This window comes from Anarhichas minor, unplaced genomic scaffold (genome assembly GCF_050575085.1).
Source record: "Anarhichas minor isolate MPS153535 unplaced genomic scaffold, ASM5057508v1 ptg000062l, whole genome shotgun sequence".
NCBI classification, from domain to species: Eukaryota; Metazoa; Chordata; class Actinopteri; order Perciformes; family Anarhichadidae; genus Anarhichas; species Anarhichas minor.
The window spans coordinates 4,042,202-4,065,472 of NW_027466508.1; the positions used below are offsets into that span (position 1 = coordinate 4,042,202).

At 44.1% G+C, this 23,271-nt stretch overlaps 1 protein-coding gene across 3 annotated transcripts; it reads left to right on the plus strand.

The window, feature by feature from the left end:
• The first annotated feature begins 1,079 nt into the window (after positions 1-1,079).
• znf710b (zinc finger protein 710b) lies at positions 1,080-23,233 on the plus strand. Of its 3 annotated transcripts, none has more exons than XM_076077985.1 (5): positions 1,080-1,346; positions 16,352-17,929; positions 19,950-20,141; positions 20,532-20,703; positions 21,618-23,233. In XM_076077985.1, the coding sequence occupies exons 2-5, from the start codon at positions 16,394-16,396 to the stop codon at positions 21,797-21,799; spliced, it is 2,082 nt and encodes a 693-aa protein (XP_075934100.1). In that variant the 5' UTR covers positions 1,080-1,346; positions 16,352-16,393; the 3' UTR covers positions 21,800-23,233. The 3 variants fall into 3 exon arrangements, with proteins under 3 accessions (XP_075934100.1, XP_075934099.1, XP_075934101.1); XM_076077984.1 differs by lacking the exon at positions 1,080-1,346 and adding an exon at positions 14,235-14,668; XM_076077986.1 differs by lacking the exon at positions 1,080-1,346 and adding an exon at positions 14,677-14,792.
• Positions 23,234-23,271: the final 38 nt, after the last annotated feature.

Here is a 23,271-nt window from a genome sequence, read left to right on the forward strand (position 1 = left end):
GTAATCAGCGGCTCAAAATAACTAATTTGGATTTGATTAAGGAATTTGGATACATCAAAAGATTTTGTTTTTAATTTAAATGTTCCCTTTTTTTCTCCACCTCATGCACTTCCCCATCTGTTAAAATGATTCTTTAAATAACTTGATGCAAAAACAAAAATATCTCTGTGGAGATCTGGTTCTCACTGTGTGATCTTGCCATACTAAATAGTCAAAACAGATGACAGCTTTCCTCTTGAAATAGGTTTAGTAGCTAATTAAATAATGCAAATTGGTTCGTGTCACATTGTTCTGCTCTGTGTGTGTGTGTGTGTGTGCTTGTATTACTCACATTGTAAGGATACAAATGTGTTCACACAGTCACATTATGGAGACTCACATTTTGGGGACAAACAGCTGGTTCTCAATACTGTTAACCATTACATTTTAGTGTTAAGGCTTATTCTATGAAAGTGCCCCTCCACTCAAAAATGTGCTTTGCGTATTGTTCATTTGGATGTTTGAGCTTCGGAATGATGTGAGAGCAGAGTTTGACAGTAGAGGACATCTGGGAAGTTTCTCTGTGCTCAACGTTTGTACTCGAGCAGGATTTTGTGACACCTCAACTGCTTTGGAGGCCACTCATGGTCCAACATGCAATTCACACAAATGTGCCGTGGATACTTGAAGTGCCCGGTCCACATAGTACACCTTTTGCATCTGGATTTTTAAATGATTTTTTGTTGTTGTTGTTGTTGAATAAGTCTTTATTGAACAAAATGTCTATCATTCAAAGCAAAGTATTTTTTACATGTCTTAAAACATGTCTGCAGGGGGTCTTAATGGAGTCTAGCCACCATGCCAAATTAAGTCCTGTTGTCAGGGTGCAGAGATAGCGCCACCTGGTGGATTTTGTCAAAGCCATACTAAATATGTGTTTTACAGTAAAAAAATGACTCCTAGTTCTGTGTTATTTAAAATAAAATGAAAAATTATGCAATAATATAATTGTTGGATGGATTACCTAAAAAGTGGGCGTGTTTAAATCAGCCACTTGCGGAGACATCGGGAGGCTATAATAGTCCATATCAAAGGTTGTAAAGCTTGTTTAAAACACAAGTATTCCCCGACAAAGACCACGTAGAGGGGACGTTTAATGACTGGTGGTGAAATCCACTTAGGGAGCCACATTCCGCCTTTATTGTGGCGTTGAGGAGGAGCTCAGTTGTTTATTCATTCACGTCAGCCCCTCTCGCCTTCCCTTCCCTCCTTCCTGCTACACACACAACGGGGACCCACCAACTGTTTTTCCACATATTGAAATTAACCACAATCACGCCGCCACCATAAACCGATTTTGGAATCAGGTGAGTTGCGATTTTGATCTTTCTCTTCCAATTTTTTTTTTTTTTTTTTGTTCTTGACGATGATAGAGGGAAACATATGCGCCGCCGGAGCGTTGACTTGTCCGGCCCGGCGAGGCGGAGGAGTGCTTCAACCGTAACTTATTAAATTCCCCCTGACCAGGCTAGAAAATGTATGCGAGTAATGTCTGGCGATTTTACTGCCTGGGCGTTTCGATCTGGTGTCTCTCGGTGCGGGGTTTGTTATGTTGTAACGCTGTACCAGAAACAAATTGGTCGATGTAGGTCAGCAAACTACAGTCAAAATGTCGTCTTTTCTTTTTTTACTTCCACATTCTCTCTCATGCCACAAACAGATGGCGTCGAGATGTGTGTGTGTGTGTGTGGGGGGGGGGGGGATTGGAGAGAATGGGGGAAGAGACGCATAAAGGGAGTAAGGGGGCTACACCAGGCCACGTTAGCCCGGGTCTGCCCATCACTAATCCCGGCTGCCCTGCACACACAGCAGAACTAACCCACCTCCTCATGCCAGGACGCGGGCAGGCCGAGATGTCTTGCGTAGGCCTGTCTTGAAACAAAAGTTTTCGCTGTTAAGTTGTCGGGCCTTTTCTTTTAAAAGATACCGCGCGAGTTTCAGTTGGAATAATGTTTTATTTTGCGCAGGAGAAAAGTGAACACAACCCCAATGTGAAGCTAAAGCTGCTTCGGTGCTTATAGCGTTCAGTCCGAGTACCACATTTTGGTCACAGCCCAGTCCAGAGGGTAGGGGGGGAGGAGGGGGGAGGGGGGTGTGTGTGTTTGACACCTCAAAGAACCGGCAAGATTCACTGCAGTAGATAACCTGTAGCCCGGCCTGCGTGCTCCTGTGAGGGAGACAGGCCACCGCCAGTGACTCCTCACTGGGCTGTCAGAGATCATTGATAGACCACAGGTATCCTGCACCGCACTAATGAGGGCACTGCATCTCACACTGGCTGTCAAGGGACGTGAAGGTGCTATGGCTGTCTGGGTCTGCATATATATATATATATATATATATATATATATATATATATATATATATATATATATATATACAGTATACACTGCTTCGGTGACATTCTGTGTATTTAAGTGCAAGGCCAGAATGGGTGATAGCACTGTTGACCTCTCCTCGCATACCTGCCACCATGCACCATGCAGTGTCTGATGGTGCACTGGCTGCATGCAGCAAGGCAGCTGCATACTGTGCATACCGGTTGGCAGACGGGGGGGCTATAGATGTACTTCGATGCAGTTCAGTGTCAGTGCACTTCAGTGGCTGGCAGTAATTAAAAAGACGTCCTCCCCTTGTGGCTCGTGGGTCATCTGATTGATGGTCATTTAGATGTAAATATTCGAGTGACTCAGCATGGTTCGACCGAGGTAATCGCCGCCATGCAGATCTTAATTCCCGCTGCAGATCTCACCGATTGCAGTTTTTTAAAAAGTTGACCCATTTCTGCTGTGGGTTTGAGCAGACTTGCATCCTGAAATGACACCTTGGCTAAACTGATTTAATCACCTCAGTGCTCGAGGGAGTGAAGGGTGTCAACCATCTCTGTCCAACTCACCCATTCTCTAGTGTTACAGTAACCTTTTGTCAGGAGATCGTATTTCATTGCAGCTCTACGATTGAGCATCCCCCAGTCCTTCTTGAGCATGAGTGTTGGTCAAGTGGCGCTGGCCTGGTGTGTTCTCTATGTAGACTCCACCTCCACCTCTGTCTTCTAAAGAGTGCATTTATTTACTTTTACCCTGGATTTGTCAAGCAGCTCCAGTGACTGACCACGTTATGGAGTTCTCTGCCTCATAGAATGCCCGCTTTGAGCCTCTCTGACTTTCACTGTTTGACGATAACCTCTCCAGTCTGTTTTTGCTCAAAGGCATCTTGCCAAATATTAATTTGCAAACTTGCTGTCTCTCTGCTGGCTGCTATATTTGCTGTCTTCGGTGTTAACCTTGTGTTAATGTGTCTAATCGGCTCTGCACATAGAAGATCTTGTGATTCTCATGTATTGTGCTCGGTGATGAATGATGCCGGCATTTGGACCAGACTTACTTCATTTGTGGTGTTGAATGTTCGATCGATGATTATAATAGTATTTTTTGACATTTCGTATGATGATCCAATAACTTGAGTAAATAATAGTCCACCGAAAAAAAAATGCCAAGCTCAACAAAAAAGCACTCTCGAGTTCTCCACAATTCAGGCTTGTGCTTCGGTTTTGAATTAATGCCTCCCAAGTTTAACAGTACGCTTTTTTTTATTTTTTTTTATTGCTCGACCAGCTTGAGTTGTGCGGTGATGAATGAATTTCCCCAAGTTTAAATCGATAATGTGTTATTACACTGCTGCTGCAAGCTGCTACTACACAGTCTGTATGCTACCCGGGGGATCATAAGCCACTCGTCCGTGGATCATCAGCGGCAGGTTGGCTGAGTTGAAAGAGGTCCAGCAGAGCCAAACAGAAAGCCCATCAGGACATCCACAATATGCATTAAAAAAAACCGAACCAATCATCTTAACTGACAATTAGACACACAAATGAAGAAAAACGAAAATGAGCTGTCCTCTCTCTTTTTTTCCCCCCTCTCCCTCCTTTCTTTGTCAGGATGTGGGGATAACGCTGTGGTAAAAGGTTTAGAATAGCTGATGATGGTGTCAGCACATTGCAGCGCTCGGCAGTGCTGCAGGCACGGTTTTTAAAAAAAAGAGGCCGATGTTTCTCGAAGCACAAAGGCCTAATGTGTAGGGCCTGTTTGTTACAGCCGCGCTGAACGACCTCCAGAGTGTGAGGCCACTTTGTTTGTTTGCACTGTATGAGTGTAATGTGTATTGTGTAGTCCTATTGGAAAGCCACAATACTTCAGGTCCTTCTGGGAAAACGATGCCCGCAACATTGAACTGTTCATAAATTACATCAAAATGTTGCTTTTGTGTCGTTAAGTTGGCTAACTGCTTACTCTGTATGGCGTCATTAATAATAAATGCAGCTTGCTATTTTCTCGTTGCATAACAGATGAGGGTTGGCTGAAGCTTCGGCATGTTTGAATGTTCGCTAATAACATAACTGTCAGTGCACATAATGTTAGAACATGTGAATTTGTATAATTGTGATTCAAAGCAAAAACAATCTTCTCCGCTGTTGTCACTTTTGAGAGAAGCAAGTGTTGGTTTTTAGAGACAACGGGCAAAATAGGACCTAGAACTGATCTCGACTCCTCTGTGTCACCTGTCTAATACCTGTAGCTAATGTCAGGGATACTGTGTTTTCGGCATTCCAGTGGTCGGTCCACCACTTTGGTTCTGACGGAAATATCTCACAACTATCGATTGCTGTGATATTTGACATTCACTGTCCTCAGTGGATGAACCCTAATCTCTTTGGTGATACTCTGATTCTTCTCATCCATGGAGTGGATGCAGAAGGAGTTTCTAATACACGACTGCAGTATGTACTGCTTATTAGGTGCGAGTCATGTCTGTCAGCTCGGGTCTCGCTGCTGGTCTGGCTTAATGCTGTCCTTACCAGCTTTTACTGTGTGAAGTTGTTACTAGTTGTCTGGTGAGTCGTTTATTCAGTCCTCCTAAATCCTGCCAAATTCTCTGTGTGAAAAAGATTAGCTGCTGAACTTATTTTGCTGAAGTTCAACATAACGTGATATCGTACAAGCTGTTTGATTTCTTCATCGCTCAAATGAATTTGTAGTTCAAAATTGGACTATCCTGTAGTTTGCTCCTCATCGTTTGATCTTTTTTCTCTTTCAATCTGATGCATCCTGTTTGTTATCCTCTGACCATATCGTCTGTGCTGACAATAATGGTATTGTGTGTAGTAAGCTAACAGTTCAGTCACAAAGGTATAACTTGGGCTGTTTCCATTGTCGATTAATCCGTCGATTATTATCTCAATTAATCGATTAGTTCTTTGGTCTATAAAAAGTCAGAAAATGGTGAAAACGTATTTCTAATGTCTTGTTTTATCCACAACTTAAAGTTATTCAGTTTTCTGTCATAAAGGAGTAAAGAAACCAGAAAACATTCCCATCAAGGAAGCTGGAATCAGTGTTTTTACTCAAATTGATTAATTATTCATTAAAATAGGAGATGATTAATATAAAAGTTGACAACTAATCGATGGATCTCTTTAGCTCTATAGGTTAGCACATTCAGTGTTAGCCTTCAGCCTTTATGTCTCTGCAAGCCTCTGTTCACTTGGCTAACTACCACTGTCCTGCATAGTGCAGCTCAGTGGCCTAGTTCATGCCCTCTTGAATGTAATTTTAGCTGTGTGTGTGTCTGAGTGCATGCATTGTGTGTATCCGTGCACGTCGACGCCTCTCTGTTTTGTCCACTTCTCTTATCGTCTCCGTTTCCCGTCCTCTCGTTCCCTCTCCATCCTCTCACACGGTTTCTGTCTCCGTCAGTGATGAGGCTTTCATCGTGACACTGTCGGCGTGCAGAACTCGGGTCGGCGATGCTCGGGATAGTTACCCCGGTGGTTGCACCTCTTGTGTGGACGGATGATGTTATTCTCGAGGGAGTCCGAGACAGTACAGCCATTTTACACTGTTGGTTTGATTGACGCCTTCTGTTGCTCTGATAGCGGGTTTACACTGAGGCTGTGAATGGGGGGGGGGGGGGGGGGGGTAGCCGTACTGAAGAATTACACGATGAAGTCGCTAGTTAAATGTCTGTTGCAGATTAAAATGAATATGGGGCCTTCAGGAATATTCAGGTGGTAAAACTCGAAGAATTAATTACCAGTTTGCACCAGTAACAGTGTGACCATTACATAATCCTCCAGAGAGCGCTGACAAGTTTATTTTTACACTGTAAAATGTCCCATTCAGTGTGTATCTTGGTGACAACTTGAGGAGAAAAAAACCTAAGGTATCTATATCGGGTTGTTTTAAATATGTCATGCGTTTATGTTTCTGTCGTAAGTGGTTATGTCCTCGCAACTTGCATACAAGATGCTGAGAATCAGCCGTGCATGTGAGGAAGGAGCTTCCAGCGCAAGAATGCGATGCAGATGAATTCACATTGAACAGACGTTTAATCCAAAAGATGTCGCGAGGTGTAGAATTGTTTAAAATCCAGGCTGATGTTAGATAGATTAAATCTCACTCAACAAACATTCAATGGGTGTCGTGCAAAATGTCCATTTTAAGCTGCCAGTATGCTTCATCTTGTCGGATTGGTCGAACAGCTTCGGAAATCGGATTAAGAGGGATTTTGTCCGACCGTATCTGTCATTTTTTGAATCCGACTTTCAAATCTACATCACGATGTGTGATTGGCCAGCTGTCCGTGAGGGAGAAAAGGAGCCACGGTTTGAACTTGAACCATGTGAACAACCGACTGTCACGCTATAAATATCTTCCCCTCTATATGTTCCCCTGTATGCAAGCATATATAGGAGAAAAAAAGACATGACTGCATAAGGTTACAAAGGCAAATGTTGAACAGGGAAAATGTTAATCTCCATTTCAACAAATATCTGCCCTGCTGAAGAGCCCTTGAGCAAGACGCTGAATCTCCATCTCGTCTCTGGGGGTGCTGTTGTGTAGCTGATCTCCAAAGAATAAGTGAAATGAGAATTTCCCCTCCAGGGATCCATATTATACCAGAACATTAATGCTGTTACGGGATCCTGATCATCATACTATACCCACATGTGCATTAAAACTCAATCTGTAAGAGTGGTGGGGATGTACTGGAAGTTAAGAAGGAAGGGATGAAAAAGGGAGGAGAGAGAGAGAGAGAGAGAGGTGATGCAGTTTATTGAGACCTTAAATCGTGCCTTTTCTCAGTGAATTAGCTTGAGAGCTTTGTGCCTTGATATTTTATTTCGCTAACGTTAGTGAATTTTTAACATAAGTATGAAACATGGTGGGAATAAAATGAAATCTGGGACTGACATTTAAATGCTGCTAGGTTAGTTTGGATCGATGTCCTCCTGAACACCAACCCAGACTCAACTCTCCGATGATTCATATCTACATGAAAAAGAAAAATTACAAATCCAACAGTGTTTGAATGCGTATAGCTCATAAGTCATGTCGCCGTTTTTCACTCACATTTAAGGAGAGCAAAGATGAGACGGCGAACACATCATGTGTTTGGGACTTTATTCCCAAAGGACAGCTCTTCATAAATATGTTACACTGTGTACTTGCCTCAAGCGCTGCAAACAGGCTACCTTAAATCTGTCATTCACACCTGCTGTAAGCTTTAATGGCACATTCATAGACTGCAGTTTAATGTTGATGTAAGATTAAAAAAAAAACTCTTAAATCTTAAATTCAAGGCCTAAACCTATCAGCATTTAATTGTTTTCCTTATTAACAACAAATGAAAAATAAGAAGTAGAGTGGCACAAGGAAGGGAGCACTTCCAACTCTCTGCCCTTATACTTAAGACTTCATTGTTTCTCTTTAATCCAGGGGAATCTCAAGAAACGAGTGAGGGGCTTATGTGTCACTGAACTGCAGTGGCCGGTGGTGCTGGACCCTCGACCGTTTGAAATGGCTTCGTCTGTGCTGCGGTCGAGGAGGAGGTGTCCTCCCTCCACAGCATTGTCAAGCAAATAAATAATAATTAGTAATCGAGTTTCTCCAGAACTTTTAATGTTGTGTTTAGAGATGTGCTCATATACGTTTCTTAGAACTAAGTCATTCAGCTTTGGACAAAACAGCCAATCTTAGTCGACTAAGTCCAAAACCAGCGATTAGTCGACCAGCCTGAGAGCAGCAACCAACACCAAACCTTTGAGTGACCCGTCGAGCCCTGCATGGAAGCATTTGTTATCGTCCTCTACTAATTTATTCAGGTTTTCCCTTTTAATGCGTCTCTTGTATGAACTTTATTATCAGGGTTCACTTATTTATGAATTTTCATTTCAACCCAGTATAATGTGAGTGCGCCAAAGTGCAGAGCTTTGAATTCTCCCATGCCCCGCAACTGTTAATGGTGGTGAGCACTCGAGTCCAATATTTAATTACAAGTATTTACTATTACTATAAATAGTACATGAGTACACTGTAGCTACATCCCTGTGGCAGCCACTTCTATTAACCTTCTTTATTATGACGATAAACGATGCTATACCTTCTGAAGCAGACGACGCTTCACACATGTTTTCATGTTATTTGTGTGTGTGAATAGTGACCTTTTAACATGTAACCACAAGGGCGAAAACAAGTTCAAACCTTGTTCATTTAATTGGACAAAATGTCAGATTACAGTAAAGTGCATCGTGGCTAATTTACCTTTGTTGGGTAAAAGTAGTTTTAAATGTGCAAAAATATGAAAAACATTTGTAGTAAATGGCAAAATGGTTTCAGTATTATTATAAAAATTAAAAAAACAAGCACTCCCGTTCGTCCTTGTAAGTCAAAGTTTGAGAAACGTCGAGGTGTACCGAGCCTGGACCCCTTGGAGCCCCGCCCATTTTCATACTTGGCGCAAACCTGAACCATCGCTGTAGAAACCTGCTTGCTAGCTTTAGCTTTACCGGGCCTACAGTGTATTTGTGCCAGCGGCGACTCGCCCGCTCATTGCTCTTCATGGGATGACTCGGCGCAACGGCCGTAGATTTAGCTGGAGACATATCGGTGCTGTTACAGCAGCATAACGGTTACGTTGTTTCTTGTGCTCTAGCATCCAAACGAATGTATTTCAAACACATATCTGCTGATCACAATGACAACAAAAACTTTGTCCGACACTATTTCCGAGGATGTCGTTATCTCCGATCTCCATCGCAAATACACATCCATGAATTAGTTTAAATTTCAAAGAACCATCGATCAAAGCTGCAGAACTTACCTGACAATCATCAGGTTTTTAAGTTTTCTGTAGTACCAACATAACCCAGTGATGGTTGTCTGTTCATACATGAGTACTTATGCAAACATGAACTGCTAATAGCTAATAATGGGCAAAATCTAAACAAATATAGACAAAAAAGACTTACTTTGTAGCCCACAATGCACTGCACTGAATCCATAGCGACTTACAAGAGGTGATGGAGGTGTTGGGAGGACACAGTAGTCTTGATTTATGTATCACGATATGCTTGTTGTCCTCCAGTATTTAGCATTTCAGCAGTTGAGGAGAATAAAATGTTTCCTTTTAGGAAGGACCACATCACGATACACCTGAGCTGTTTTCACCCTACAATGATTAACATGGGTGATTACATCTGATGCTGGTTCATTGTAATGTTACTGGTCGGGTGTTTGTGTTACATAGAGAGGACTTGTACCAACCAACACAACCATTCTTCTTCTTCTTCTTCTTCTTCTTCTTCTTCTTTAGCTGCAGCCATGTTTGTGAAACCACGAAAGAGAGTGAAATGGGTTTTGTGCTCTCTTTCTCCCTCGCTCACTCCCTCATTTTTCTTTCTGCTCGCTCTTTCTGTTTTTCTCTCTTCAGCTCTCTTCCCCTCCCCCTCCCTCCCTGTTCGTCTATCCTCCTCTCTCCCTCTTTCATTCTCCCTCCCTCCTTCCTTCTCTCTCTCTCTCTCTCTCCGTCTCATTTTATTCCTCTCTTGCTCTCGGTTTCCATCACGCTTTACCCCTCCCTCCCCTCTCTCTCTCTCTCTCTCTCTCTCTCTCTCTCTCTCTCTCTCTCTCTCTCTCACGTTGCACACTGCCCCTCCCTCCCTCTCTCTGTCTTGCTCTCACGTTGCTCCCTGCCCCATCTCTCTCTCTCTCTCTCCCTTGCTCGCTCTCCCTCTATCTCCTTTTTTCTATCTTTTCTGCCTCTCTCTTTCTCTTGCTTTGCTCTCCCTCTACATCCTCCCCTCCCCCACTGCTGCCTCTCATTTTCTCTCTCTCCTTTCCTCTCTCACTCCACCATTTCACTCACTCACTCACTCACTCACTCACTTGCTAACTCACTCCCCCTCCCCTCCCTGTTCTCTTTATCTCCTCCCCTCCCTCCCCCTTCAATCCCTCTTTCATTCCATGCAATCATCTGTTCTCTCTCTCTGCTTCCTCTATTACGCCCCCATTTTGTCCTCTGCCGTTTCCCTTTCTCTCTCTTTCCTCCATGTTCTCTCTATCCTGTTGTTTACCACACTCCCCCCCCCCACGACATATATGTCGCAAACTTTATTAAAAAAATGTTTTCTATCACAGAAAAAACAAACATGCCAGGGGTAGAAACTGTTAGGATTCCACAATAAAAGCTGTATTTTGACTAAAAGCTTCTCTCCCCATCACAAAATATTAGTTTCTTATTTAACCCGTCCATCTGTGATGCTATTTACTCTCCTCTGTTATTCGTGTTAACTCAAATACAACCGTAACAATCGGGCCCCAACACAGCGGTTGCTTCTGTTTGTCTCTGTTCAACAAGTGGCTAACTTGCCGGCCTACAAAACAACCACAAATGGCCGTAATGGTCTAGACTCGACTAGACGGAGCAGGTGACTGCCTCGCCTCTCAGGTGAACAGAGGCGATGGCCTCGTAAACCAGAGCTGGAAGTTTGCTGAGGTTTTACTGCAGGTACAAAAGTGTTGCTGCTAGAGCTGCGTTTGAAGTTCCTTCAATACAGTAGAGCGCTGCAGGGATGACGTATTTCTGTAGGCCAACCCTGGAGATTAGCATCGGACTGGTTCCCTCGACAAAACGCCAACGGGAAACACAAGTTTACGATACTTACACGTTTTGTTCAGCAAGATGATCTTCACAAGTCAACACCACTTTTATCTTTGTCTAAAGCGCGAATGCAATCGGCATAAGTCACTGTGATGACGTTTAGTAGTCTCATTTAACCACTCGTTAGCAACCGCCTTTTTAACGACACGATAACAGCTTTTAACATTCACGAGTGGTGTATTAACTGACGTATTTTGTATCGTAGGACACAACTTTGAAATATCTCAAACCTGAGTAAACCCCAGACCTTATTTCAGCCATCTAACTAGACGAGGGAACTGCAAGTGCTAAAATGCGAACTCCTCTCCAGGTTGTAGGACTCATTCCTGCAGCGCTCTGTGGAGTTGCAAGAGGAGAGGAGTTATTTAAAGTCCCATTCATGTTTCCCAAAGACAACGTTACATGTTATGTAGTTCTTTGATAAAAAGGTACAGGCCTGAGTACATAAAAACATGGGGCAAGAAGTTAACTACGACCCCCAAGGTGCATTTTGGCGAGAAACACCCACATGTCAGAGCTTAAGGTTATTCTTCACAATCTACTGTTTCAATCAGTTCTCTTTTTATTTCAGTGTATTTATTTTCTACGTCACTCACAACATCGAGCGGGTGACTGTATTCAATATATTTCAGTCGGTACCAAAATAGATTGAGCACAGTTTCTGCCCTTGCTGTTGGAGTGGTACTGTTTACTCATTATTACAAAAGTCCACGGTGAAGTCTTCTAATACCTTGTTCTGTTCAACCAAACATTTGAAAAGCCAAACAAATTCACAGTATAATGATGCAAAGCAGAGAAAAGCAGCAAATCCTCACATTTCAGAAGCTGGAACCAGTGAATTTTCGCCATTTTGCTCGATAAATAAACAATTGATTGTTTTTTTTTTAAGGCAAGATGCCTTATGACTTTGAATCAGACGTTCTAGACATAATGTGGAGCGAACATGGATCCTGCAAAGACTGCGATGGCCAAACTGTCTTCGCCCAGCTCTGTCTGGACCATGTCTGGTTGTGTCCCACCTCAGTGCCTTTTTTAATCCCGATAAATCCAGAAGGAGCCTGGGTACAGCCGAGACAGACAGCAGTTTACAGCTGTCATCTGAATGCATCTCGAGCAGCTACGTTCGGTCAGGTTTCACTTCCCTCGCCCATTTGATTTTATCCGTGGGAAGCTGTGACTGCTGCGAAACAGAAGCAAAATGAACTTCACTATAGAGCTACAAAATAGAAGCAAAACTATAAATCCTTTAAGATATGATTGGGAGTGTGAAGCTGAACAATGGAACAGACCAATTTAAAAAAAGCATTATGAGTTTAATTTCCAGGATTTCCTCACTTTTGCTTTATCACATTTTAAATTAAGCAAAACGTTTTTATTTTACAGACTAAATGCAGGGAAAACAGCTTTGTGCTCGTCTGGGTTGTGATTGACAGGAGGTGGGTTGGTGCTAGCAGCATCACCCCAGAGAAAGTTAACTATTTGTGTCAAGTTTTATTTTGAGATTATAGAAAACACTACTAGTGTAGTCCACCTTAACAAAGCACATAGAATCAGAGAAAAACGGGTTATTATTATAGTTATTAGAATCATAATGCTGATTATATTCTCCAGTAATCAAATACACATTTAGTTTATTAATATTATGGAATTCTTTGGAATCATTTATCCAAGAATTGACCAATCGATTAATCAACGGATGGTTTTATCTCTAATTGTAGTTAAGCAAACCTAATTGATGTTTTCTTTTTTTTACATTTAAAGCAGTAATTATATATATGAGACTCTTTACTTCTTACTCCTCCGAAATTAAATGTAAATGAATGCTTTCTAGACTACAAGTTTCTCTCCTCTCTTTCAGATTTCGATTCAATCCTTCCAATCACATCCTTGCTTTCTCAAAGTGATCAGTCGTGTCTATTCATTTGTTGGACATTTGGCGGTTCTTCTGTAACTCCCAGTGACGAAGCTTTTCACTGTATCTCCCATGAGAGCCATGTACAATCATAGCTTGAGAAGGAGCAATGCTAAAAAAGACATTAGCTGTCTAGCGCATTTTAAACACGGCTGTTTCTTCACATGGCAATTAAAAACCGAGAGCTCAGACTGTGTTGACTGTAGTTGTGATGTGGGAGGATGCACGATTGTCACAAATGAATGTTGTCGAGGGAACACACCTTCAACATACACTGCAAAATGCATACAAGACATCTTAAATGTAGGCTTTGTGTACGTAACGTACTGTTACTCATTTCTGTGGAGGAAGTGCTGGTCGGGCTCCTGATTCCCGTTTTCTCATTTGCCTCCATAGTTTGCCCTCTTATGTTCTGTCTCGGTTTCGTGATTCAGGATGTGCATGAGCTTTGACATGACCCTCTCGGGCCACCGTTGGCACCGTCTCACAGCTCCGCGGCTGTCATATCTCTCCACGCTCCCCTAATTTTCACGCGAGATGCCGTGAAAAAAAGATGAAAGTTCTTCTTCACACTCTAACTTTGGACAGGTTGGTGTCAATCAATGGCCCAATTTGTGTGTGTGTGTGTGTGTGTGTGTGTGTGTGTGTGATTGATTCGAAGAGAGAGGGATACATTGGCCTGTTTGCTCCATCATTAAAAGAAGTACCTTTTTATTCTCTCCCTTTCACTCTCATTTTATCCTTTTCTCTCCCTCCATCTATCTTCCATTTCTTATTCTTTTACCGCATTCTGCTCCTTCCCATCCCCCTCTGTCTCTTTCTCTCTCTCTCTCTCTCTCTCACTCTTTCTGTCTCTCCCCTCCAGCCCTCCCCGCTCTTTTCCTTCAGTATTCTCTCCTTCCACTCCCTCTTCCTCTCTTTCACATCCTCTCTCTCTCTCTTTCTCTCTCTCTCTCTCTCTCTCTCTCTCCTCCATTCGCTCATCTCCTTGTCAGTCACCTTCCCTCTCTTTTCTCTCTCTGTCTCTCTCGTCTTCCCCTCTCCCTACATCACATACTTGCATCCAAGTCTGCACAAAACAATCTTCCAACACTTTTTTCGTACTCATAAACCTTACTTTATAAATGAGAGAGTCATAGATATAAAGGTGCAGATACAGAAAGAGAGAGAGAGATGCATGGAGGATACACAGAAAAGGACTCTGCAATAGATGGAGCTACAGGGATAGGCAGAAACAAAGACAGAATGACAGACGGAGATGGAAGAAAGGAGGGAGAGTGAGGCAGGAGGCAGCCTGGTGGATCCATAATTTCAGACTGATATGATGTTGATTTTATTTTGTTGGTGTGTGTGTGTGTCTTGTGACTTTGAGGTGACTTAGCCCATTTATCATCAGACTATCGAGGAGCCAGTGATATATGAGCAGTGCATTTGTTTTGTTTGTTTTGTTTGTTTTTAAACCCACCGGCCTCACGCTGATTTGTTGGGAGAACGTTTGTTTGTGTCTGGTCTGGGTTTGTGATGGTGTGACCAGAGTCACTACCAAAACTGTGTTGGGAGAAGAAGAAGAAGAGGGGTGGAGGCGGGCGATATTAGCCCCGCCTCCCCTCGTCCCTCACGTATAAAAAGGAAGGGAACGTAGCCTGTTCTCACTCAACACACTCGCACTGAAGAATGAGATCCTTAAAGCACCTGAAACCTCACAGCAAGAGGAGCGTGGTGAGTTCATTGGCTCTCCCTCGTAGCATGTTAAGTGGTGGTTTACTGAGGCAACATGGCTTGATCCCACTCGCAGCTGAAAGACAGGTAGAGAGCTGCCTTCAGGGGTGCTTTTTGGTTCTTGGTAGGTTTTCTTTGTTTTTAAAGTTGCCATTTGCAGATTTCTTAGTCTCTCACTAATTAAGACTTGTGTCTGGCGTTAACTCCGTTCGCCCTCTTTTGAGCTCTTTTCAACTCTTCTTCCTTCCTCTTTTTCTCTCGCTCGCTCTGTTTCCACTTCACAATTTTCTTTATCTTTCATTCTGTCCGGCTTTCATTTTGTCATTTTCTTTATCCTTCTGTCTCCTGGTTGCTCACTGCATCTCCCTCCCTCTCTCTGTCTCCCTCCCTCTCTCTGTCTCCCTCCCTCCCTCTCTCCCTCCCTCCCTCTCTCTGTCTCCCTCCCTCGCTCTGTCTCCACATACCTTTCTTTCTCTTTCTTCCTCTTGCTCTCTTTTGACTGCTGCCTTACACTCACCCTCTCACTCTTTCACTCAGCTCTCCCCCTCCCACTCCAGTCTCTCTCTCTCTCTCTCTCTCTCTGTCTCTCTCTCTTTCTCTCTCTCTGTCTCTCTCTCTTTCTCTCTCTCTGTGTCAGCCTTCCTCCTCCTCTCCTCCCCACCCCTCTTCTCCTTATCTCTCCTTCACTCTCCCTCTACCTTTAATTTTCTCTTTTTTCTTTCTCTCCCCCCCTCCACTAGACTCTTGCCGCTCTAATCTCTCTCTCTCTCTCTTCCTGCTTCCCTCCCTCTCTCTCTCTCTCTGCTTTTTCCTTGCCCCCTCTGTTCTCTGCTCTCCTCTGTTTTTGTCTCCTCTACTGCTTTTCCATTCTTTTAAGAAATGTTTTAATCTTGCTCAGTTTTGTCTTCCTCTTTCTCCCCCAGTTGTACTTGAATGTGTGTTTGTGTGTAGATCAGTAGGCCATATTATCCCTCATAACACACACACACACACACACACACACACACACACACACACACAAGCCATACATGGTTAGCCTGCTGGATTAGGATGGTGTCTTTCATAGCTCCTGTGTCTCAGTCACTAGATCTAAAGGTTTGCCTTTGGACAGCCTTGATTCAGGTGGACTTCTTGTCCCAGAAACATTGATTTGTGATGAGTCTCTGTAGGAGGAAATGTTTTGTGTGTGTGTATCCTTCATAGGGATGCTATAAAGGGCTCCTTAAAATATAAATACCTGTTTATCTCTTTCTCCTTCTATCTCTCTCGACAACCGGCTCATGTGTCAATAAAAGACACTTTTTATCTGAGGACAGTATGCTGTAGTTTGGCTCTTGCTAAATGATTGTCATTGTCTTTCTGCCTTTAGTTTAGAATGGAGACCATTTGGTTGTAGCCCGAGGTTCCTATATTGACAAACGCACGCTGTTTCAACTCCTCTTGAGCTAACCATGTTGTGTTCTCAATTGTGAAACAACAAACAGACCTTTACCTAAACTTAAGACCAGGAGAGAGAAAAAGTCCTGAGTTCCACTTATTTGTTCCCCACAATATCGCAGAGTAGAGTGAGTCGTAACAAACTCACTTTGCTGACTATGCCTCTTTAGTCAGACATGGTATATATTTGATGATTGCTTCCTTGCAGTGCTGATGTCTGTGCCTGTGTGTCTCTTTCTGTTCCAGGAGGAGGCGAGCCGGCGCCTGGGTAGATGTGAGCCCAAGGTAATGGCCAGGCTGGTGGACATAGGCACACAGACAGATCCAGTAGTCGTGCTGTCCCTGGCCCAGGCTGCCGTGCTAGGTCTCATCTCCCAGAATGAAGTGTTCGGCGCTACCATTGCACCCAACGGCTTCTACACCGGCGAACCCAAAGAGTCCCCCGCACCACAAGTAGACGGAGTCGACTACGAGTACGCAGACCAGCTTATCGGAGCCAACGGAGATTACCTAGGAGACAACTTGGGCGAAGACGGACAAATGCAACCCAGCTGCAGTCAGAGGAGGTGGCAGCAGGGGCCCCCTCAACATCCGGACACAAAAATGGTCGGCCCCGATCGTCACAGCCTTCAGGGCGGTGACGTGTCCTCATCCCATGTGAAAGGGGAAGTGGTGAACTCTGGACTGTCCTCCTGTGTCCACATGCTTAACAATTTGGCACCCAGAGGTGGTTTAGTGCAAGTGGATCCAGCCACCCTCAGAAGCGCCAGCAAGAACTGTACAGAGTGTGAGCGGGAAGGCTCCAGCCAGCCGCAAGCCAACACACACGTTCACCCTCCTCCTCCCCCCCAGGTCGGTCACAGAGGAGGGGAACATGGCCACCGGGGACTGCAAGGCCAGCGCCCCATGGGGGGCCACGGTCGAGGTGGCAGAGAGGCGGAAGAAGAGGTAGAACACCAGGGGAACAACATGATGAAGCCCACACAGCAGGAGGAGGCCATCAGCAGCTACTTCCAGACCAGCGAAGTGGGCAGCTATGATTCGGCGGAAATGGGCATGGCGAGCGAGTACGAAAACGGCGGCAGCCAGAACATGATGTGGACCGACGGGAGCACAGGAGCGCCGCACCAGCAGCCGCCGCACCCCCAGCCTCCCCGTCGGCACGGCGGCCGCCGAGTGGACCGGCTGGATATCAACATCCAGATTGATGAATCTTACTGTGTGGATGTGGGAGACGGTCTGAAGCGCTGGAAGTGCCGCATGTGTGACAAATCGTACACCTCCAAGTACAACCTGGTCACGCACATCCTGGGCCACAACGGCATCAAACCACACGCCTGTCCGCACTGCGGGAAACTCTTCAAGCAGCCCAGTCATCTTCAAACCCACCTGCTGACCCACCAAGGCACGCGGCCCCACAAGTGCACCGTCTGCAAGAAGGGCTTCACCCAGACCAGCCACCTGAAGCGGCACATGCTCCAGCACACCGACGTGAAGCCCTACAGCTGCCGCTTCTGCCGCCGCGGCTTCGCCTATCCCAGCGAGCTGCGAGCCCACGAGGTGAAGCACGAGCGCGGGCGTTGCCACGTCTGCTCGCAGTGCGGCATGGAGTTCCCCACCTACGCGCACCTCAAACGCCACCAGACCAGCCACCAGGGGCCACACACCTTCCAGTGCACCGAGTGCAACAAGTCGTTCGCCTACCGCAGCCAGCTCCAGAACCACCTGCTGAAGCACCAGAGCCCGAGGCCTTACACCTGCTCCCAGTGCGGCCTGGAGTTTGTGCAGCTCCACCACCTGCGTCAGCACTCGCTCACTCATAAGGTACAAACACACTATAGATATTACCTGCATAAATTAGACCGTTACGGATTTTTCTTTTGTCACGTAAAAGAAAAGGAGAGTAGAGAGCAAAAGCTATCGGATCAGCAGAGGGAGGCTACCACACCTCTGCTTGTCTTCTGTCCTTCACCCACTGAGATCTGTGTGAAGTAGACGTGTAAGAGGACTTACCCTGGCAGGCATCCATACTCTGGACTCTTACTGTCCTTTTGTGTCTTCGTCTGACTTTTGTCGTGACTAAAACTTCTTTGGCATTTCTGAGGTCAGAATAGAAGCAAGTAAAAACAGCAAAAGGCTATATACGGTATATGATTGTTTTTTTTTTGCATGCAGTCACCCTGCATACAGTTAATCAGCCATTCCCTATTCAGTAGAACCAGCTCCAGGATGTGTGTTCTCGGGGGAATTGAGTTTCCAGCTTCGAAAAAAGGATTATTCATGTTCACAACAAAAAAAAGAGGAGAGATCTGTTGCAGGATAATTCTCCTACAAGCTGTGAAAAGAAATCCCTCTCACTTAAATATATGTTTTAATCAAGGAAATGAGAATAGATACGTCTGTCACACAGATTTGATTCTGAACATCCACAATAGAGAGCGTCTTCATGTAGTCCTCATAGTCTCTGAATGAAATGTCTGTAATTGCTCAGTACCCCCTGACTACTCACTCACTCACACACACACACACACACACACACACAGGGGTGAGGAAGAGAGAGATGAAAACACAATTGATTTGATATTACCACAGGACCGTCCTCTTCTCTATTCTCCCTCAGTTTACAAATACGCCACACGTGAGTTCTTGACATTTCCCTGTTTGCAAATTGCCAGACTTTTACTTTGAGTTGAAATGCTGAATTCCTGAGGATTTACCTAAATTTGATTACTTCCAGGGGAACAATAACCCTGAGCCACACTCGTCATGTAAATGAGAGAGCCAGTCGAATGTTCTCTTTTGTATTTGAGCCTGCTGTCTGTTCACTGCTCCCCCTGGTGGACCACCGCAGCACGACACATTTGTTGTGCAGACAGTGACAGTCCTACCAGATTTGTCTGCTTTTACAAACGCAGTCTCTCGACCCACTGGCGACCTTTTTAATACATATTAGTTATTCTCAATAAACCAGGAACCAGTTATTCAGGCACACTTGTTTGTCTGCCGTCATAGACTGCGGAGTGAAGTGCGTAATGCAGCAGCACATTCATTTAGACGAGCCTCAAGGCCTTGGATGTTGTGAATTGTCTGCGCTTGCTTCTCGATGACTACACATTTCCTGTCGCATGTGGTTGAGGATATTACTGGAACAGAAGAAAGACGGGCGGCAAGGGACTGTTCTCTCTTGGTACACCCAAAATGGCTGCTGTGGATTTTGATATGGTCAAACTGATGAGCAACATCTTCCAGGCAGGATGTGAATATCATCACGTTACCAAACCGACGTCCCAGACAAACGCTTGCTGTTTGCCATCATAGCCCTCTGTTACACCTCCCCTGTTGTTCTGTGGATGACAGTAGATATTACGTCACAATAGCACAAATTAGTTGTGAAAGTTTGACACTGGGCGCTCCCCAACATTAAATTAAATATACCCAATTTAGATAGATGAGTGTCACTGTTCCAGGGATATAGGAACCCATGTTGATGGGGCATTCTCCTATATTGGTGATACAATAGGGTTAATGGAAGTTAACTGCCTTCGTGAGCTGTGTGCCATCGCTGCAGCTCCAATTGCGGACCATGTTGATAAGCCGGCCAAACTACAGTAAATAGCATCCCGTTGTTCTCAGACATCACCAGAATGCACTTCTCCCTTTCACCTGCTTTGCCTCAGTCTCTCCCTCAGCTTCCTCCTCTCAAATCCTCTCGCAGCTCCCGCTCACAGATCCAAATGCTTTAAAGTTAATCCACTTCTGTCTCAATATTACCAGGGGAAAGAAACGCAGTGCACGTTGCCATATTTTAACGATTGACCCATTCCTTCTGTTTGGACTCCGGTAGGGAATGAAAGGCCACAAGTGTGACGTGTGCTCGCGGGAGTTCACCCTGTCTGCCAACCTGAAGAGGCACATGCTCATCCATAACAGCGTCCGGCCCTTCCAGTGTCACGTCTGCTTCAAGAGCTTCATCCAGAAACAGACCCTCAAGACCCACATGATCGTCCACCTGCCCGTGAAGCCGTTCAAATGCAAGGCGAGTATTTCAACTTGATTCAATTTTTATTCATAAAAAAAAATAACATTCTGGGTGATGGCAGCAAGTGGAAGATTTTTTTTCTAATTAATTTCAGTGTGAAATGAGATGTGATGATGCATTTGAAGTTCAATTTAATGTAACAGGATTATGTGAGGAGGAGAACATTTTCTCAGGGATAATACGCTTTGATATCAGCGGGTTTGCTTCAATGAAATTCAAATTCTCACCGTGGAAGAAAAGCCCACTAAGCTTTGAGGCAACTGTCATCAGGCAGGGTGTTTTCATCACTAACTGCCATCTACGAGTAGCCACCTAGACGCATAACTTTTAAATTAGATTCTTAATTGTGTTCATCAATGTCAATATATTTTTTTTCTCCCCCCCCAGGTATGTGGCAAGTCTTTCAACAGAATGTACAACCTGCTGGGCCACATGCATCTCCATGCTGGCAGTAAGCCCTTCAAGTGTCCTTACTGCACCAGTAAGTTCAACCTGAAGGGAAACCTCAGCAGGCACATGAAGGTGAAGCATGGTATGGAAGTCTCACCAGAAGGACAAGGTGAGGCCCGCTGCACACGTCGTCACACATTTTCCTTTCACTGGTATTCATCCGGTGACGGTTGATCGTATGTATGTGACCCTCTGAATATACACCTCACCTGCTACCGGCCCGGTCTGAGCTGTAGAACGTATACACACGCATGCAAGAAGACTAAACTTATTTCTATAAAAATGGTATTTGACAGATAAATCACAGTTATTTCAGGATCCATTGTCTTGCTTTTCATACAGGCAACAACAGTACCAACGGCTCTTTAGTTGTTGTGTTGTGTTGTCCACATCAGGATGTAATATGTTTGCAGTTACTGCGACATTAAGTCTTTCTGCCAAACATGAGAGATTTCTGTATTTATTTATGTTTTCTTTATGATCATCTCACTAGTGTTGAGGTGGACGAAAAGGTGATGTATCAACTTTTCAATCAGAATCTGATGACAGTTTTGGGATTGCCTGCTTATGGTGCCAGGCCACTGTCAATCAAATCTGAGCAATTCTCTCCCGCGCAGTTCTGATGAAGCAGGTTAGCTGAGTTTTTAAGTGTTAGACTAAGTTTATATGACTAAGAATGACATGATTTTTTTTGTAATCACGCATATCTAATGGTAAAGAGACTGGCTTAGGATGTGTGATAACAATTTTAGAGGCTTTGAGTTGATGCAGGAAAAAATACATTTAAAAGACAGAGGTTTTTGTTTTGTAGCACAATCATGAAATGAATAATTCCTTAATGTGTTTCATTCAATGCAAGAAGCCATAGCTTTAAACAGTACAGTAATAGAACAATGTGTAACCCTAATAAACCATGTTGTCCCAGGACGTTCTTCAGCATGGTGACACTGATTGTACTTGGTGTAAGGAAAGGCAGCTTTGGAAATGCACTTTTATAAAGCTTTTGTTTTTGTTTTTCTCCAGATGTTCTTCCAGAAATGGATAACCAGGGGGAGTATGAAGGACAGAACTTCAGCTTTACATCACAAGACAATATGGACAATGGTGGCTCCCAAAACCTCACTAAACTCACTACGGCAAACATGGACGACATGGAGGAGTATTACAATTTCGGGAAGGATACAAGCAGCTACACAACACCTTGAGTGGTGACGAACCGGAGAACATGCTTCGGGGGGGGGGGGGGGGGGGGTTGTCAAAGCTTTGGGAGACACTGGGGACGGGGTTTTCTTTTTTGGTTTGGCCTCCTTCCAGAAGAGCCAGAACTGAACCGCCTCTGATGGGAGGCCAGGAAGGAGACGCACTTCAAAGGAGACGTTTCTGTTGCTGATAGCAGAGACACTGAAGCTGTTGACGCTGGTCTGGAGCTCCTTTTTTTGGGGGGGGATTACTACGCTAAGCGACTCAAAGACTCTCGCCGGCGGACAGTCGAATCTGTATGTTGTGTGTATGTGTCAGTTATTTGAAGAAAAAAAAAAAAAGTTGCAGATCCATCAGTTACATTTGATGTGATAGAAATCTGTTTACCATTTTGCCATTTTTGTCATTCACAACCAATGTATGCCCTTATATTTTTGTCTGAAAGTGCCAGCTAGATACATTTGCAACTAAGCTTCCACCGTGTCAGCTATTTACTCACTGTATATCGAACCTTTGATACATAGTCACAACATTATTCATAGGTTTGAATGCTCTTACTAAACGGTTCCTAATTGTAGTTACCCATTCCTTCCCGGCCCCTCAGTTTAAACAGGTATTACCGGGGCACTTAGTACCAAAGCTGCAACTGTCCCGTGTCAGCTGATACCAGAAAAAAAAACAATGTCAGCGACACGCGAAGCCCCGTCACTGTACAGATGATTCGGTTCTGCAACAGACAGTGTGTTTACCCACCGTTTTCTGTCTCACATGGTTTAGCATAACATTAATCTATTCCGTGTAGTGAATATACTGCTCAACGTTTTCGAATTACCCAGTGAACAATACAAAGCACTTTTTTTATTGAGAGTGAACTCGTTTGCCTCAAGGAGAACAGCTGGGGGATAATCTTCCAAACCCTCATTAATGGCAATATTATTAAACACAAACAGATATGCTTTCTCTGTAGTTATTTCCTTGATATGGATATTTCACAGTTGTCAGTTTAAATGTGAATTGAAGAATGAGCAGCTTGTGTGGAGAATCAGCAGTATGGGGTTTGTTGTTGTTTTGTATTTTCAGCACTCTTTAATTCTGATCTGTTTTCACTTCGCTTTCAATTCAGAAAGATATTTCCCCACTCAATGGGGAACAGAACACTGAGAGTGGATATCCAAACTAGATTTAGAAAGAAGAAAAGGTCCAGATTACATGTTGTATGATTGAATTGAAAGTGGACTGACTCTAGTTCTGTTATTCATAATTCTGTTTTGGGGAAGACAGTCAGCTCCCCCTGTCCTGCCATGCAGGTCAGCCTTGATATGCACATTAAACCAGAGGGACGGTCTGCAGGACTGCTTCTTCTTTGAGATGAGGAATATCAAACGGAGACCTCATGGAAATTGACCATGAATTATTTAATAAAGGTTCTCTAGTTTAAATGATGGAGACTGGTGTTTTAATCTGTCACTGTTTTGGG